Here is a 19636-nt window from a genome sequence, read left to right on the forward strand (position 1 = left end):
GTGAATGTGGATGCTAAATCACCATCAAGATACTTCAAAGTGCTGCAAACAACAGATCGTTATGTACATGGGATGGAGGCTACAGCGGGTTCCTACCACAGCCCACTTTTTGTACCCCGATCTCTTCAGTACTTTCATTAACACCTTCGTGATGGAACAGAAAGGAGACACTTGACTTTTATTGATGACACCAAGTTGGGGTAGCCGCAAGTGCTTTGGAGTCCAGGATGATAAGTAAACTGAAGAAGTGGTCTCCATGGAGAAACTAACCAGATGGCATCCAACAACAGCAAGCACAAAGCGCTGTGCTCAGGAAAGGGGAGAAGCCAATTAATGCTCAAACACAGAGGTAGGGAATGAGCTGCAGACTGTGCTGCAGACCAGTAACAGAGGGTTAGAAACCAGCAGAGAGACTGAATAAACAAAAGCAGTGAGGTGTTGTTATGGAAAGACAAAGAGCAAATCTCACCTTATTCCAGGGTTATGTAAGTAAAGCCTGATATGCAAAATGCAGCTAGTATTTTTGCCTGCACCACTGAGTCCTAAGCTAGAACTCTGGCTTTGGTTTTGAACAGCCCACTTAAGGAAGCATGTGTACGAATCAGACACCAGTGAGATGCATGTGACATAAGCACTGGAAAATACGACCTGCAAGAAGTAGTGAGCCTGCTAAACGTGACTGGAGAGAGATCTGAAACACGGGGATTAATGGGCTTCTAGTAGATAAAAGGTAGTTTTGAGGAACTGGAGAGGAAATTACCACTGTTTGTCTTGAAGGACAAGAAATAATTGGCAGCAAAATCAATTTGGATGATATGCTAGTATAAGTTTTCCAAGCCCAAGGAGAGTGAAATAAGGAGCAGTGCGACCAAGAAGACCCGGTCTGTATCAAAACCAGTGTGCCCAGCAGGAGCAGAGAAGTAGTCATGCCCCTGTACTCAGCCCTGATGAGGCCACAGATTGAGTTCAGGTCTGGGCACCACAGGATAAGAAAGACATTGAGGTCCTGGAGGGTGTTCAGAGAACAGCAATGAGGTTGGTGAGGGGGTTGGATGATGCATCAAGCAAGGATCAGCTGAAGGAGCTGGGGCTGTTTAGTCTGGAGAAGAGAAGCCTGAGGGTAGGTCTTACTGCTCTCCACAACTACCTGAAAGGAGGTTGGAGTTAGGTGCTGGTCTCTTCTCTGAGCTAGCAATAGGAGGAGAACAAGTGGGCTTAAATTATGCCAGGGGAGGTTTAGGTTGGGCATTAGGAAAAAATTTCTTCACTGAAGAGTGGTCAGGCATTGGAACAGGCTGCCCAGGGAGGCAGTGGAGTTGTCATCCCTGGAGGTGTTCAAGAAGTGTGTACATAGAATCATGTGGTGCTTCAGAATATAGTTTATTGGTCATGGTAGCTGGGTTACAGTTGGACTCAATGATCTTAAATGTCTTTTCCAGCCTTAATGATTTTATGATTCTATGATGTCCAAACTGCCTCCAATCCACTTGACAAGCAGAGCTGCCCACCTGGGTCAGAAAGACAGTTATACTCATGAATTTCTACTACAGTGAATGTCTACCTCTACCAGCAGAGTTTACTTTAAGTTTAAAAAGGAGGAAAGACTTTTGAAGAGGACTTTTCCTGCTTTTACCCTGTCCACCACGTCATGACTTTTTTCCTTAAGTGTCATTTCATCACCCCCTTTTTGGAACTCTGCAAGATGGCCCAGCTGAGAGCAATCCTGTCAGTGGACATGAATTTAAGAGAGGGGAGAAGCACACTGAATAGGGTATCTATGCAGATACTGGTGGCTGACAAGGCAGAACTGGCTCTTTCCTTGGCATGGGCACACGCATTACAGATGATGTCCCTCTTTCTGTGATACACTCCTGGAGCCCCAGTCAGCAGAGTTCACTGAGCAGAGCTCACCCCAGAGAAAGTTGATGTTCTCAAGGGAGGAAAGGACCTGCTCCTACAATGCATCTCCATTATCCTGCAGTGATTTAAATGCAGTGAATAGCTGGGGTACACCAAAACCCATCTATTTCAGATGGCACTGTGGACATGGAAGGGGTTCTTCTCTAGTTATGAGGGCTCCAGCACCACTACAGTATGTGGCTACATGTTTTTCAGACTCTGACCTAACTATCCCATTTGTTTCTAGGAGTAATGAAGGTTGTGTTTTCACAGTGGCTGTACAGATGAGGGAGTTTAAATGGGGGAGATTAAGGACTTGACTTTGGTATGCAGTGCAGTGAGGAACAGAAGTACCAGCGACAGCACTAACTGAGCAGAACTGGAAGCCTGAACACAGCCCCTAGGCAGCCTGTTACTTCCAGGGCATGAGCAGCTATCAGTGCAGGATCTCTCATTGACAGACCCAGTGTTTTCAAAGCACAGAAAGAGTCTCTAACCCTGGCTTGTTTTGGTTTCCCTGATCTTGTTCAAAGGGAACCATACCAGCAATCCTCCTGCTAGATTACCACACTGATCAGTTGATCACCATGTAATACAATATAATATAATATAAAGAGAGGCTGAGGGAGCTGGGATTGTTTAGCCTAGAGAAGAGGAGGGAAGACCATATTGCTGTCTACAACTACCTGAAGGGTGGTTGTAGCCAGGTGGGGGTTGGTCTCTTCTCCCAGGCAACCAGCACCAGAACAAGAGGACACAGTCCCCCCTGCACCAGGGGAAGTTTAGGCTGGAGGTGAGGAGAAAGTTCTTCACTGAGAGAGTCCTTAGCCATTGGAATGTGCTGCCCAGGGAGGTGGTGGAGTCAGCATCCCTGGAGGTGTTCAAGAGGGGATTGAACATGGCACTTGGTGCCATGGTTTAGTCATGAGGTCTGTGGTGACAGGTTGGACTTGATGATCTTTGAGGTCTCTTCCAACCTTGGTGATTCTGTGATAATATAATATAATTCAATATATTTAATATAATCCAATATATTTAATATTTCAGGAGGTGTATTTTGTATTTTCTTTTATTTCTCTCTCTTTTTTTCCCCCGCTTTAAATATATCTGTTTTAACATTTGGGGTGCCTGTGCCCTGAGCTTCACGTAAACGACGGTTTGAAACTTCTGAGCACGCACCCAGAAGGACTAAGCAAACTACGGGGAATAAATGCAACTAAAAAGCTTAGCAAGACTCAATACCCAAACTCCTTTCATTTGTCCTAGCAGCAGACTATTTTTCAGGCAGACAACCTGCAAATCTGAGAACAATAATCAATATGAGAAAATGATACTCGGAGCGGAAAGGGATTATTTGCTACCGTAGACTATTTCCTAATGCATTAGTTTTATTAGTTAAGATTATTTAAAATGAATTATTTATTAGTTTTAAACTAATAATAACACTGCTTAAATGGATGAGTCTAACTCTTCCAAATGGTAAAGGATATTTTTTTTTTTGGGAGGGTGTGGGGGGTGTCTTTTTGTTTCTATTTTGCCTGGGTTTCCAGACTAATAGAATAGAATAAACCGGGTTGGAAGAGACCGTCAAGATCATCACGTCCAACCTATCAACCAATCCAACACCACCTAAACAACTAAACCATGGTACCAAGCACCCCATCCAGTCTCCTCCTAAACACCTCCAATGATGGTGACTCCACTGCCTCCTCAGGCAGCCCATTCCAATGGGCAATCACTCTCTCTCTGTAGAACTTCTTCCTAACCTCCAGCCTAAACCTCCCCTGGTGCAGCCTGAGACTGTGTCCTCTTGTTCTGGTGCAGGCTGCCTGGGAGAAGAGACCAAGATCCTCCCGTCTACAGTCTCCCTTCAGGTAGTTGTAGAGAGCAAAATTCAGCTGGAGAAAAATCAAAGCTATAGGTTTCACCTAACTACATGGATTACATGACCTGAGGCTTTAAAAACCAAGCACAACATCACAATGGGTCTCGTTGCTAAAACTGTGGCAGGCATTAGAACAAAGATTATCCACAGATACTTTGTTTACAGACATCCAGAATTCAGGTGTGCCAAACTCTGAATGCTCACACTCTCAGAAAGGTGGCAGTAGCTCAGAGCTGGACACTCACACATTTAGGTGAAAGCTAAGCTTGAGAACTCAATTTTGCTGCCTAGGTCCATATCTAATAGGCACAAATAAAATTAATAATACATGTGCATGGCTCTAAAATTCATTTGTACCTATATTTTTCTTGACAGGTAAATGGAAAATGTATGCTGTGAGACTTTACCAGCAATAAACCACCTACAGCCAGTTAGTTATGCACTGTGACAGGGAGCAGTGAGGCCAGGTACACCTTCAGGGCTGGTGAATGCACTCCATGCTGGGCACACTCCAGCAAACATTCAGCCCAGTCCTGCAGAGCTGCTCTGCTTGCTCGTGTGTGCCACTCAGCACGCTGCTGAGACAAACAGAAGCCTTCTGCATCGCTACACTTGCACATCAAGCATCACCTCTGACCACCCAGCCAGATTTTACCTTGGAGATAAACACGTGGTACTAGTTAGCCCTTAACTTGCCAAGTAATACCATCAAGAGGAAAGGTCCCTTCATGCATGCATTTATATCCACAAACACTGGCTGGTGGAAATAGAATGTGCAGCTATTGGGGTTACTAGACAAATCAGAAGAAATAAACTCCTGCCTGAATGATAACACAGGAGCTGAACATATCAAACACATTCACATGTGCCTATCTAAGCTGCTCTATAAATATTTTAGATAAATAGGCAGATAGACAGAGTGGTGTGAAGATTAAAAGCAAAACAAAGCAAAACTAAATAAACTTGCTTCTTTGGTATTCTGGTCAGGGCAGCGTGGAACAAATAAACCCCATAATGCCTCTGCCAGTAACTGGCAGCTTCCTTAATGTGTTTACTTGCTGGAACGTGTCCAGAGAAGGGCAACAAAGTTGGTGAGGGGTTTGGAACACAAGCCCCATGAGGAGAGGCTGAGGGAGCTGGGGTTGCTTAGCCTGGAGAAGAGGAGGCTCAGGGGAGACCTTATTGCTCTCTACAGCTACCTGAAGGGAGGTTGTAGCCTCCCTAGGTGGGGGTTGGTCTCTTCTCCCGGGCAACCAGCACCAGAACAAGAGGACACAGTCTCAAGCTGCACCAGGGGAGGTTTAGACTGGATGTTAGGAAGAAATTCTACACAGAGAGAGTGACTGCCCATTGGAATGTGCTTCCCAGGGAGGTAGTGGAGTCACCATCATTGGAGGTGTTTAGGAGGAGACTTGATAGGGTGCTTGGTTGCATGGTATAGTTGATTAGGTGGGTTGGATGATAGGTCGGATGTGATGATCTCAAAGGTCTCTTCCAACCTGGTCTATTCTATTCTATTCTATATCATGAATGCAGGCAAACAGATAGGACAATGCTGGTTCAGATCACCAAGTTTCCAGTTCCCTATAACACACACACAGAGGAGGAGGGCGGCTAAAAAAGGAGAGGGCAACATAAGATATGTGGCAGCTACCTCAGCCACACGCTTAGCAATGGTGTGCTCTGCAAACCAATGACCCAGCACAGCAAAACACCCAGGGAAATTCAGACCCCAGCCTTGCAAAGAGTTGACAGAGGAAGGCCAAAGAACACAGCACAGTAGCTTGTTGACACAAGAAAAAAAAAAGAAAGGAAATCTGAGGAAGGAGGAGGTGAAGAAACCAGAGAGCTGTCTGGGAAGAGACAAGGCAATCACGGTGTTCTGACAGGTGTCATTATGAAAAAATGCTCTCCCCTCAGTGCCAGAACTAAGAGCCAGGAGCCAGGTTTGCATTACACTGGAATATGTCTTGGCATCACTGGTGTCCCCTGCTCTGTCACCACTTTCAAAAGGACAGACTAACAGCAGAGTAAAGCCACGCCATGCCACAGTGGAAGAGGACAATCCTGCTGGCTCTTGTTGTAAATGTAAGGGATGCAAAGGCTGCTGACCCTGGGGTTTCCCTTGGAAATATACACACCTCCCCACCCACTGTGTCTTTTGCTCTTTGCTGTCTTCTCAGGCAAGTTGCTTACCTTGCACGATCAAGTAAACCTGGGAAGTCTTGGGGTGATGCTGTGTCTGCACCGAACACGTATAGGACCCCTCGTCATAGACATCCACTTTCTGGATCCGCAGGCTGTATTCCAGGGGGTTTCTCTTCTCCAGCTCTACTCGAGGGTCCAGAGACCACTTGTCCTCTCCAGCAAAAATGATGCCAGAACGGTTTAACCAGGCCACCTTGGAGCTTCTGTCCTCTACATAACACCTGCAGATTATGAGAAAAATGAGAGGAGGATTAAAAACCCAGCATCTCCATTTTGTCCCTTGCCTTTACTATGGTCAGCAACTCCACAGCATGCTCCTGCCTTGCCAGTGAAACATAGAATAGAATCATAGAATCAACAAGGGTGGAAAAGACCTCAAAGATCATCAAGTCCAACCTGTCACCCAACACCTCATGACTACTAGACCATGGCACCAAGTGCCACATCCAATCCCCTCTTGAACACCTCCATCTCCTCACTATTGCTGCCCCATGGCCATGCATTTCACAATGATTTCTGGAAGGTTTTCAGGAACCTTTCAGTCATGAAACAATAGGGTTTGGGGTGGCCATCCTCCTATTCTCTCTCCCTTTTGTTTGTGGCCTACAAGTGCACCAAAAAAATGACTTTGGAAGGCCACAAGAGATCCTGGTCAATAAATCCCTGTCAGCAGGAAAGGTCAGAAGGAGTTCCTCCTTTTCTTTCCTCATCTTCAAAAGTGAAGTAAACTAAGAGAGTTACATTCCCAGTCCCCTGCTGGCCTGGAGGTCAGGATCCCAGCTCCATCAGCTCAGGACACAGTTGCTTCATCCACCAGTTTCAGCAGCACAAGTGGAGGGAGCTATTCTGTACCACAGAATCATAGAACATTTGGGGTTGGAAGGGACCTCAAAAGATCATCCAGTCCAAGCCACCTGCCAGAGCAGGATCATCTAGAGCAGGGCACACAGGAACACGTTCAGGTGAGTTCTAAATGTCTCCCAAGAAGGAGACTCCACAACCTCTCTGGACAGCCTGTTCCATTGCTGTCACCCCCACAGCAAAAACTGTTTTCCTTATGTTCACATGAAACCTCCTGTGTTCCAGCATGCACCTATTGCTCTTCATCCTATCATTGGACATCACTGAGAAGAGCCTGGCTCTATCCTCCTGACACTCACCCTTTACACATTTATAAACATGAATGAGGTCAGCCCTCAGTCTCCTCTTCTCCAAGCTAAAGAGACCCTGCTCCCTCAGCCTTTCCTCATAAGGTGTTCCACTCCCTTAATCATCTTTGTGGCTCTGTGATGGACTATTTCAAGAAGTTCCTTGTCCTTCTTGAACTGAGGGGCCCAGAACTGGACACAATATTCCAGGTACAGCCTCACTGGGGCAGAGCAGAGAGGGAGAAGAACTTCTCTCGACCTATTGACCACACTTTGTCTAATACACAATGCCATTGGCCTTCTTGGCCACAAGGGCACATTGCTGGCTCATGGCCATCCTTCTGTCCATCAGAACCCCTAGGTCCCTTTTCCCTATGCTGTATCTCCCCTCTTCATCCCTCTGAGAAAAAAAATGGCTTAGGGGAAAGAGGAACTCACTCCCCAAACACCATGCTCGTAACACACATCCTTGTCAAGGCACATCTGTCCACTCATGCAGGCAAGTGCAGATTTCAGGCTGAAAAGGAGAGGCTGTGGGGGTGTGACACACAGTGCAAATCCTGGGAACATCCCAGGTGAGACAGGAGAGGAGAAATGACAGCTGGGGGAAGCAGGCAGAGGAGCAGAAAGCAGGACCAGAGAGTGCTGTAGCCTCAATTGCCAGTTGTTGTAAGGCAAGAGGATGGACTAACCTTGTTGCAACTGCAGGACAGCATTTTGTAACATGACAGAAAGTGGAGAAGGTGCTGAGAAGATACACGTTTTTGGCCAAGGCACCTGCTCTGTACCACTTCCCACCTGCAGAAGGTGGTTTGCACAGACCAGAACAAGGATATGCCACTGAGGAGGCATGTTCTGCTCACTCTCCTCTATCTTGTTCAAAAGGTCCAGGGCTGAAGAAGACATGGGGACAAAACTCCTCACAGCTGCATCCACCAGGATCAGACTCAGACAGGCTAAAAGGGTCTGCTTTGCAGCAGCTCACACCATCCTTTCTTTGCAGATGAATTGGGAAGCTCAGTTTCTGGATCTTGTTGCTCCTTCACCCCTCAGAGCTCTGCCCACAGCCCAGTAACTCAGCACATCCCCCCACGACTAGTCACATGTGTGTTGTGTTTGAGAGAGGAAAGAAAGAGGGTAAAGATTATTGCTTCCAGATAAGACAAATATTTGTCAGTAGGCTTTCATGCAGCCTCTTAGCACAGGTCAGATATGTTCCAAGTTCTTCTATCTGAATGCATTTCTTTCATGCCTCACTGCAGCTGCTGGCCCTTGTTATGTGACCCTACCATTACAACCACCTCTTACCGCCTCCCTTTTGGCACACTCCTGGGTGCTTTCAGAATTGTTCCATGGCTTCTTGGGGGCAGGAGGAAAGCCAGGCTGCATGGGCATTGATGGGAGCCACACTATGCTGCTGGCCAATCTGGAAGCAGCTCTGTCTGATCTGGAAGACCTTTGCTTTAGAGAGAGCCTCAACAGACTTTGGCCAGCATCAGCACCACCCAGCCAAGGGAGAGGAGCAAGTGTTGACCTCTCAGGCCAAAGTCCACCCTCCTGGCCAGACAGGCACATGCCTTGAGGTGAGCTCCCACCTGTGACCCACATTTTGTTTTTTAAAAGCTGCTATTTTAAAAACAGAAGGGGAATCCATGAGCATCCACTTACATGTAGGAACCATCACAAGAGTGACAGCCTCCCCAGTTCAGCTGTGCGCCCAGGGCTGTAATCACCAGCAACGGAGCTGGAAGCAATGACCTGGGGAGGTCACATTGCCTCAGGGCTAGGAGCAGTGGCCCTATGGGGACACCCAGACTGTCTCCAGAACTGGTTACCTTAGGGTCACTAGTCTTACTGCAGATGCATTACTGCATAGAGTTATAACAGCAAGAATCGAGAGCTAGGTGTTTCGAAAAGGTGTTCAAAGCCCCTCTTTGTGCAATCTGGATTTCTGAAAACCCTAGAGTGGATGGGGGTGAGAAGAGAATAGAATAGAATAGAATAGGACTAAACCAGGTTAGAAAAGACCTTTGAGATCAAGTCCAACCTATCATCCAACACCATCTAATCAACTAAACCATAAACTAAAACATAAGTGCCTCATCCAGTCTCCTCTTAAACACTTCCAGTGATGGTGACTCCACCACCTCCCTGGGCAGCTCATTCCAATGGCCAATCTCTCTTGCTGGGAAGAACTTCTTCCTAACATCTAGCCTAAACCTCCCCTGGCACAGCTTGAGACTATGTCCTCTTGTTCTGGTGCTGGTTGCCTGGGAGAAGAGACTAGCCTCCACCTGGCTACAACCTCCCTTCAGGTAGCTGTAGACAGCAGGAAGAAGCATATTAACAGCTGAAGCTGAAGTCAGTGGGAGCTGACATTTCTTAGTCACTCCTGAAAATCCCCCAGTGCACCTATCAGTGCTGCTGGGCACCAGCAGATCCAGCGCACTGCACCAGCCCCTCTGGGTTGCTTTCTAGACCTACCATGGTGCTAATGGTATGGTGCAGGACTCTGTGGCTGTACCCCGCACTTAAGTCATCACATGCCCCAGCTTGGAGGTATCAATGATGCCCCTGCAATGTCACAGAATCAATCATAGAATCATAAAACTGTGTCAGCTGGAAAAGACCTCTAAGGTAAGATCATCAAGTCCAACTGCCAACCTAAGACCACCATGGGCATTAAACCATGTCCCAAAGTGCCATGTCCACTCATTTCTTCAACACCTCCAGGCACAGTGACTACACCACCTTGCTGCTTAACCTATTCCAATGCCTGACTTCTGTTTCAGCAATGAAATTTTTCCTAATAACCAATTTAAACCTCCCCGGTACAACCTCAGGCCATTTTCTCTCATTTTGTCACCTGATACTAGGGAGAAGAGACTTGCTCCCACCTCACTACAACCTCCTTTCAGGTGGTTGTAGAGAGCAATGAGGTCTCCTCTCAGGCTCCTCCTCTGCAGACTGAACAACCCTAGTTCCCTCAGCCATCCTCAGACAGTTCTTCACAGAAAGAGTTGTTGGCCATTGGAATGTGCTGCCCAGGGAGGTGGTGGAGTCACCATCCCTGGAGGTGTTCAAAAAGGGACTGGACATGGCTCCTGAAGCCATGGTTTAGTAGTCATGAGGTGTTGGGTGATAGGTTGGACTTGATGATGTCTGAGGTCTTTTCCAACCTTATTGATTCTATGATCCTTCCCTGGCACAATTTCAGGCCACTTCCTCTCATTCTATCACCTGATCCTAGAAAGAAGAGACTGACCCCCACCTCACTACAACCTCCTTTCAGGTAATTGTAGAGAGCAATGAGGACTCCTTTCAGCCTCCCTGTAGTGTGCTGATACCTCCTAACTTCTGTTTTTTCCCTCTGCAGACTGAGAAACTGCAGTTCTCTCAGCTGCTCTTCCTAAGACTTGTTCTCCAGGCCCCCCATCAGTTTTGTTGACCTTCTCTGGACATGCTCCAGCAACTTATTGTCCTTCTTGTAGTGAGGGGCCCAAACCTCAGCACAGTGTTCAAGGTGCAGCCTCGCCAGTGCCAAGTACAAAGGCACAATCACTTCCCCTGGGACAGTAACAGCTCAGTGGTACGGGCAGAGCAAAGCTTTGTTGTTCTGCTTTTGAGAAGGTGCTCACCCAGGGGCCCTCCCTGATCTCTGCCAACGGGAAGATCAGTGTCACAGGCTGTTCTGCACCCCTTACAGCCATCTCCAGGATAATGGTCAATAACCGCAGTCAAGCAGAAATAAAGAAAGGAGGAGAGAGGAGAGGGAAAGGAGGAAAATAAGAAAAGCAAGTGAAATGGATTTGAGCTGTTCTATTCAACATCCTTGTTCCTCTCAAGCTGTTAGAGAAAATCAATGCAGAAATTCCAAGTCCTGGTGTGCTCTGAACATGCATCCACATAGGTGACGCATCCCAGTCTGTCTGTCCCCCCACACACGCCCCCTCTTAGTCTGCCAGGGATGCATGCCACCCAGCTGTATGGATCATGCTTTAACAAGGATTTATGGTGATGATTTTCACAGCATAATAAGTGCTAATTCAATACTAATAGAATATTAAATGGCTCTGTAACTGACATTTTAACTGCGATGCAACAGGAGCACAGCATCAGCAAGATACCAAATGACTTTCCTCGTTCACTAATAATCAATAATCAGGTTCACAGAGATAGTCAAATGCTTTTCATTAGGCTTATTGAAAGCATTACCACCAGCATCAGCGAACAGTGACAGTGGATTTGTGATCCATCCATTTCGCTGCTCTGTGCAGTTTCAGGTTTAATTGCTTGACATCTCGGAGGCACAGCTAATGGGAGAACCACAGAATCACCGAGGCTGGAAGAGACCTCAAAGATCATCAAGTCCAACCTGTCACCACAGACCTCATGACTAAACCATGGCACCAAGTGCCACGTCCAATCCCCTCTTGAACACCTCCAGGGATGGTGACTCCACCACCTCCCTGGGCAGCACATTCCAATGGCTAACGACTCTCTCAGTGAAGAAATTCCTCCTCACCTCCAGCCTAAACTTCCCCCGGCACAGCTTGAGACTGTGTCTTCTTGTTCTGGTGCTGGTTGCTTGGGAGAAGAGACCAACCCCCTCCTGGCTACAACCACCCTTCAGGTTAGAGGTGAAGTCACAGAATCACAGAATTGTTTGGGTTGGAAAAGACCTCTAAGATCACGGAGTCCAACCATCGACCTAACTCCAGCACGGCTATCAAAGCGCATCCCCAAGTGCCATGTCCACACGTTTCTTGAACACCTAAGTCTTACCTAAGTAAGACACTGCACAGATAAAAGAGTTGTCTGGACTAATCTTGTACTTAGTGATATGTTTATGAGTCATGGGTGCTGAAAAGAGAAATCAGGGATGCTGATGGAGAAGACAGGGTGAAAGGATCCTGGCTAAAGCTTGTCTTTTAACCTTTATTTACATCCTGGATAAAAACACTAAGATAGGCTCCTGAAACAAACCAGCTAGCGGTGATGGTCACGCCTTGCACAATCACTGCAGGGAGCCAGGAACTATTGATCCTAGTGCCAATTCAAACCACAGATACAGGAGGACAAGAAAATCTTGCCACCATGCCCTGTTAGCCCTACTTGCCCTCTTGTAAACAAACAGAGTAAAGCCTGGCACCTGAGGATTTCTAGCGGTGGCACCATTCTTAGCTGCTGCAGATCTGTTGCCAGTTGTCACACAGTGGCTAACAATCACCTAACAACCAGCCAGCAGGGGATGGTTGGTAATTGAATGCAGAGAAAGGAACCAGGGTCACCCTCATGCACCTCTCACAGCTTCACTTTCCCCATGTGCAAATATAGATGATAGGTCTGAACTGTGCTGCAAGGGCAGAGGGGAAGGGAGCAGGCGATGCTTTTGCTTCAGGAGAACACTCTGGGACCTTCAGCAGGAGCCTCAAATGGGAGGGATGGCTGCCCAATCCTGTTCCTAGTATTTGGATTTCAGGCTGGGAGGGGCTATCTACATATCCTTCTATAAATACTGCAAAGGAGTTTGCAGAGTGGTAGGGGTTGGTCTCTTCTCACATGCAACAAGTGATAGAACAAGATAGAACAAGGGAGGATCAGCTTGGGTATTAGGAAGAGTTTTTACACAGAAAGGGTTATCAGGCATTGAACAGGCTGCTCAAGGAGGTGGTAGAGTCACCATCCCTGGAGGTATTTAAAAGATGTGTGGATGTGGTGCTTAGGGATGTATGTGCTTTAGTGGTAGTGACTTAGCACTAGTGGTGGGATTGCAAACTCTAGGTGAGTGGCTGGACTTGTTCTCAATGGTCTTGTCCAGCCTTGATAGTTCTGTGGTTCTGTATTTCTGTCTGCACGCAGGCAGGGGGCAGGGCAGGAGCCAAGAGCAGGCTCTGCTGCTCATCCTGTGTTCTTCCTTGCCTGATGGCATAACATGCAGCACCAAAGAAGAGCTCCTGCAAAACTTCCTTCATAGGTTCTGGGGTAAAATCCATCTGCTAGGAGAAATGTCTCTTTTTTTCCCCCTTTTTGAAAGCATTTGGACTTATTCCTAACAATAGGTGGGAAAGTGAGTGAAGAAAAGGAGAGGGAGGCTCAGGCATCTAAATCTCCTCTTCTGTTGAATACCAAGGCTGGAGGACTCACTACTCCAGGTGAGCCAGGCAACCAGCACCAGAACAAGAGGACACAGTCTCAAGCTGTGCTAGGGGAGGTTTAGGCTGGATGTTAGGAAGAAGTTCTTCATAGAAAGAGTGATTTGCCATTGAAATGGGCTGCCCAGGGAGATGGTGGAGTTACCATCACTGGAGGTGTTTAGGAAGAGACTGGCTGGGGTGCTTGGTGCCATGGTTTAGTTGATTAGATGGTGTTGGGTGATAGGTTGGACTTGATCTCAAAGGTTTTTTCCAACCTGGTTAATTCAATTAGTTTCTATTCCATTCTATTTCTATTCCTATTCTATTCTATTCTCTGATTCACTCAGGTCTCTGACTCCAAACTCCAGCAACTGTTGCTCCTTCTCCTCCTCCCACCCAAGGTACTGCTGTGTGGTGCATTGATTTCCTAGAGTGCTGCTGTAACACTTGTCAGAGATTATGTTGTGCCTGTCACTATGGCAGCTCTCAGCCCTAAGCATTACACTCTTCCTTCCCTTCAGCAAACAGACTGGCACACTGCTGAGAGGGGACATTTGGTCAGAAAGCCCCAGCATCAGCTCCTTGGCCTGGAGGCACCACCACCAAGGTGGAGACTGAAAGGAGTGAGGTGATGGGGGAGGATGCATAAGAACTGGGGGCTTGCCAGAGCATTTCCCATTCTGCTTCAGAGAAAGCAGCACAGCAGCTATGGCCCTGGGTTATGGAGATGGAGTAAGGGTATTGCCTTCAGGGGGTGTTTTTGGGGTGATGTGGAAGAAGTAGATGATCTTTAGAGCCTACAGTAAAGAAGAGGCAGGAAGGAAGTCCTGCAGGACCCGGTGAAACTGCTGTATAAATGATTACTTTTGTTGTAATTCCAAATAAGTCTTTTTTGTTCTTTACTGCAAACCCAACTCCACAGTTCTCTGCCAGAATTCTGCTAGTGGGAAGAGGCAGGCTCCCTCACCAGCAAGCCACAGCTCCTACCTCATTTGGGGGGAAAAAAAACACACCATGAACAGTGTGATTTCAGACTGCATTTTCCACCCTTTTTCTTCAAAGCATGTTGTGGTGACAGCCCAGTGTCATAATTCCAACATTCCTATTTAATCATCTTTTCTCCATTAACCTTTTGGTCACCTCTTCTGTAAGGCAATCTCTCTCTGTGTAGCAAGGCAAAGTTCAGTGTCCTACTGTACATGCAGCTAAGCATCTGGAACCCACTGCCACCGCACTCACCAAGGAACACAACCTGCACTCTATCAGATCCTTTGCTTCCTCCTTGTGATGAGCCTGCTCTAATCTTCTCATTTCACACACACCTGCAGGACTGAGCTAACAACTTCCCCTGCAGCCCTCTATCCCCAACAGCAAAACGGTGAGAGGGAAAAGAGAGAAGGATCAAACACGGCTTGTTTGGCACAAAACAGCATCGGCTGCCGGCTCTGAAAGCGCAAGACAAATTCTCCGTTGTGCTGCAAAGTATGATCCTGGAAAGCTAATGTGGTGGTTAAGCACAGTGCTGCTTGCAGCCTTGTGAGGAAAGCTCAAAAATAACTTGTGTGGTTTTATCTTGTTGTCTTGTGCTCTTCAGCCCTTCCCTGCATGGCAAGCAAGGGCTCAGCACAGTGATGGTCAGCCAGGGGGGACCAAGAGCTCAGACCCTCTGCTTTGCTCCAGCAGGCTCATGGGTAGCAAGGCCTAGATCAGGAACAGTGTGGCCAGCAGGAGCAGGGAAGTCATTGTGCCCCTGTATTCAGTACTGGTTTGGCCACACCTTGAGTCCTGTGTCCAGTTCTGGGTCCCTTAGTTTAGGAAAGATGTTGAGTTGCTGGAAGGTGTCCAGCGAAGGGCAACAAAGCCGGGTAGGGGTTTGGAGCACAGCCCTGTGAGGAGAGGCTGAGGGAGCTGGGGTTGCTTAGCCTGGAGAAGAGGAGGCTCAGGGGAGACCTTATTGCTCTCTACAACTACCTGGATGGAGGTTGTAGCCAGGTGGGGGTTGGTCTCTTCTCCCAGGCAACCATCACCAGAACAGGAGGACACAGTCTCAAGCTGTGCCAGGGGAGGTTTAGGCTGGATGTTGGGAAGAAGTTCTTCCCAGAAGGAGTGACTGGCCATCAGAATGTGCTGCCCAGGGAGGTGGTGGAGTCGCCATCACTGGAGGCGTTTAAGAAGAGACTGGATGAGGCACTTGGAGCCATGGTTTAGTTGATTAGATGGTGTTGGACTCGATGATCTCAAAGGTCTCTTCCAACCTGGTTGATTCTATTCTATTCTAAGTGCTAAGGACAGACCATGAGCATGGCAGCCCTGACCCTCCCATACAGTCTCACCAGGCCCCATAATGTGGTTGCAGTTCCAGACCCTGCCAGTACTTCAAGAGCAACTTAGTGCTGCCACTGCAGCAGCCAGCAGCTCCATTTCCTTGGTGCACAGTCCCCACCCAAGGAATATGTCTGCAGAACACATCAGAGCACATAGTTGAAAGGAGTAATGGATAAGCTGTTGGCCCTGAGCGCTTCCCACTGGTGTGGATCAGGTTGTCTTCAGGAGGAGGTGCCAGAGAAGACAGCCTAGAGCTGAACATATCTTCCTTGCAGGCTGATAAAAGGGAGATCCATGTTATCAGCCAAGGAGACAGGGTAATCCTCAAGGAACAGGAAGTAGGCTAGGTGGCAGGACAATAGAAAAGAAGGTGCTGCTTGCCCTAGCAAGGAGAGATTCCATTCTTTAGGATGAGAGCAAATGGCTTCAAGCTGCACCAGAGTAGATTTAGATTGAAAGTCAAAAGAAACATCTGCACTGAAAGGGTTTCCAGACCCTGCAATAGAATCCCCAGGGAGGGGGGTTGAATCCCAATCCGTGGGCATGTTTAAAAGATTAAGAGATGAGCTGCTAAGGGACATGGCTTCACACCAGCACTGGTAGAATTAAACAATGATTGGAGGCAATCTTAAAGATCTTTTCCAACTGAAACAATTGTATGATCCTCTCTGTGAAGGCATGGGTCCCCTCTGTGGGTGGCACTTGGAGACTGCATCAACCAACCATCTGAAACTACCTTTCCACCAAGCGTCAAAACTCTCATTTTACTGAGCTTCAATATACAAGGGCATGAAGTGTTGCTCAAACTTCTCCTGGCTGCAACTCTTTTTCCCCATACCAGTCCAGCTGCTGCTCTTCTGATGGGTCACTGCAGGGTCACTGTTAGACAGTGAATGCTGCGCCACAGCAGGATGGATTCCCCAAACGGGACATAAATAGCTCCTGAGCCACCAGTGCCAGCATTATAACACAGGCCCATGGAAGCATTTAGAAAACTACTGCTTAAAGCCAATCTTCTGCTGGAAAAATAGCAGGAGGGAGAGGCTGCTGCATCTGCTCAAGCCATGCTTTTGTTAAGCTGCGCTATGACCTTGACTGTCACACCTGTCTGCAGCTCGCTCAGGTGACAATTTCAGGCCATCCCTTGGTTGGGGAGGTTCAAGTCTGATAGGATGCCTGCACTTCTGCTCATCCTCTTTAGTAAATTGCCACTTTGGGAATGTGAGACTAGGATGTGCTTTCTGGGTCAGGGATCCCTGGCCTCCTCCAGCACGGCCAGCTGCACCATATCATCTTTTTCAGAGATGTACTTCATTCCTACTTAAGCCCTGGTGTGTTTGGTGGGGGGTATCTTTCCCTGCTTTGTACAGCAGGCTGTTCAACGTCTTCCTGCTTTGATGATTAGAAATTTTTGTCCTAATTCTAAGTCTAGATTTATTCATGGCTGCTTTACATCCATTCCCCCTCACACCAACACCGTCCTTTAGCTTAAATAGCTCTTCTCTCCCGGGTGCTTATCTTCCCTTGTGCTCACAGAGAGCAATCATTTTCCCTCTCAGCCTTCATTTTGCTGGGCTCAACAAGCCAAACTCTCCTAGTTTCTGCTTGTACACTAGATTCTCCATTGCTCTAAACATCCCAGTAGCCCTTCTCAGGACCTCTTCCAGCCTGAATTCTTCTTTCGTGACCAGAATTCATACCCAGTTTTCTAGAGGAGGGCTCCCCAGTGCCTTGTACAAAAATATTCCTATCTCACTCTTTCCCATCAACTCTTTCTAATGAAAGTGAAAAGAATAGCAACCAGTGAATACAGCTATCAGTGCAGTACTGCTCATGTGCCGTAAGCATCCTCATCGCTCAGTCCATGTGATGTGTGGAAAATGAAAGCCAAGGGAATACACACAAAAAAAATACACCAACCTAAAAAGACAGCTAGCTGCATGGCCTCTCACTAGCAGACACACAGCTGGTCTCACATGGGCTTTCCCTCTGGAAAAATGACTATTTAAGAATATAGGTTCCTGTTTGTAGAGGAAAAAAAAAACAAACAACAAAACCCACACCCACACAAAAAAACACCCCAACAAACCCACAAACAAACAAAATACCACAACAAACCCCAAAGATCAGAAATCAAGCCTAAAATTACAGTAATTGTTATGCTAGTGCTCTCCTGGGGTATGTGTAGCTGTATCAGAAGAAGAGAGCAATAAATCATGCTGGTATGAGTTCTTTTTGCCTTCTGGGAATCAGTATACCTGCATAAACAACTGCAGTCCACATACACTCCAGCAGTTACCTTCTTAACAAGGTACTGTTAACAAGCTTGACTCCATCCCAACCACATCCCAGCACAGTTTAAAACTTCAAAACACAGAAAAAGCCTCAGACTGAGGCCTACCACCATGGTGTCAGATTTTTCTGCATCTCACAACACCTAGGAAAAATGCCTCCATTTCTTTACAGCAAAGCCAGGAAATCCTTGGATGCCTCTCTGCCCACTCTGAGGTGCATTATGTAAAGTGTCTGTCTCTAGTTGAAGGGCTTCTGCTATGTGTGCAAAGAGTGGCTGAGCTGCTCTCTGACTGATGCCTGCATAAATGCCAAAAGCTCTGACAGCTTGCATCAGGGTCTTGCACCAAGATCAGTCAGAAGGATGAGGTTGCTGAGGAAACAGACCCTGAGTTGCCTCTTTTCTTTCTGGGTTAGCCAAGGACTTTTTGGTCCAGCCAGAAATCTGTCTCTGATCTTGATCCTGCATGATGAGTTGGTGCTCATCAGCTATTGATCACACACTTGGTGAAAGGTCCAGCCAGAAGCATATGCTTTGCTTTGCAGCTCCCCATAGTGTCATAGGGCTTCTGCACCATCGAAAAGGGAAAACAGGAAAGAGCAGAGATGATTGAGAATGGCAACGGGGAACACTGCCACATGACTTCCCTTTTGGAAAGTACTTACTCTAAGGACTGTGCTTTTGCCATCACTAAGACACAGGCTGACATTTAAAAAGTACCTGTGTTCACTCAGGAACTGAAGTACATGGAAAGGCATTAGTAATTAATCACTTATGTGAACTGAAATTGGCTTTTATGCAAAACTTGTAGAAAGACTGGAAACCAAGCAGCTACTGATGAGTCTCTGCACCATTAAGACTTTTTTTTTTCTGGTTGTGGTACATGCCAAGAATGAGAATAGCAGCACTAACAAGGCACCCATGCAGACTATCATCCCCTTTATTTTCCTGCCCAAACTCCCATAATGGAAGTCATCTGTTTCTTCTACCGGACCCTCCGGTGCCTTGTAGGCAACATTCACGTGGATGTCATTAGGTAACTCCAGACAAAGTGCTTCCAAACTTTCCCCCTTCCATTTCTTCTTCTTCTTCTTCTTCAAAAAAAAGGTTTAAAAATTTAAGAAGAAGTGTGTTTCAGAGACATGATCTCCTCCTCTGACAGAAGGGGAGGGAGGGTTTGGCTGGGAAGTCCACGTGACTCTATCTGGTAATTATCCAGCCGCAGCGGCAATCTGAAACGTTCTGTGCTGTCGCAGAGAATGACAGCACCTGGAGCTCCAGCACCCAGATAAAAAGCAGAGAGACAATCGGGCAGATGGAGGAAGGCAATGCTACATCATGGGGTGGCAAGGGTGGGGGAAGAGAAAGAGTGGGGGAGAGACAAAAGCTAGGGAGAAACATCAAGGCAGCCAGCACAGCTACTGGAGAATGAGATAATGCCACAGATTAGTAATGCAAAGGGCAGCTCTGAAAGAAAGGGAAACAGTGCACGCAGCAGAATGGTGGCAGGTCAGGAGGGAGCAAGTGCAAAAGGGGGGCACTGTGAACACAAGAAGGAATGGGAGCTTTAAAGCATTTTGTGTGGTCCTGGGTTCCTTCCTCCTTCTCCAGTCCCTGGCTAAAAATGCAGGAGGTATGTGGTAGGTTGAGAGAGGGCTTAGCTCTCCCTCCTCCACAGAGTAAGAAACCACAGCTAACTCAGTCGAAGAGCAAAAGCTATATATTTACAAGCATATATGGA

General features: G+C 47.2%; 1 protein-coding gene across 2 annotated transcripts in view; it reads right to left on the minus strand.

Annotated features, from left to right (window-relative positions):
- The window catches only part of LSAMP (limbic system associated membrane protein), a 396186-nt gene that overhangs the window by 195040 nt on the left and 181510 nt on the right, over positions 1–19636 (minus strand). For both annotated transcript variants that reach the window (XM_009908127.2, XM_009908134.2), the window contains exon 2: positions 5981–6213. In XM_009908127.2, coding sequence (XP_009906429.1) covers positions 5981–6213 — 233 coding nt within the window. The remainder of the gene's footprint in view (positions 1–5980; positions 6214–19636) is intronic.

The sequence above is a fragment of the Dryobates pubescens genome, chromosome 8 (assembly GCF_014839835.1).
Source record: "Dryobates pubescens isolate bDryPub1 chromosome 8, bDryPub1.pri, whole genome shotgun sequence".
NCBI classification, from domain to species: Eukaryota; Metazoa; Chordata; class Aves; order Piciformes; family Picidae; genus Dryobates; species Dryobates pubescens.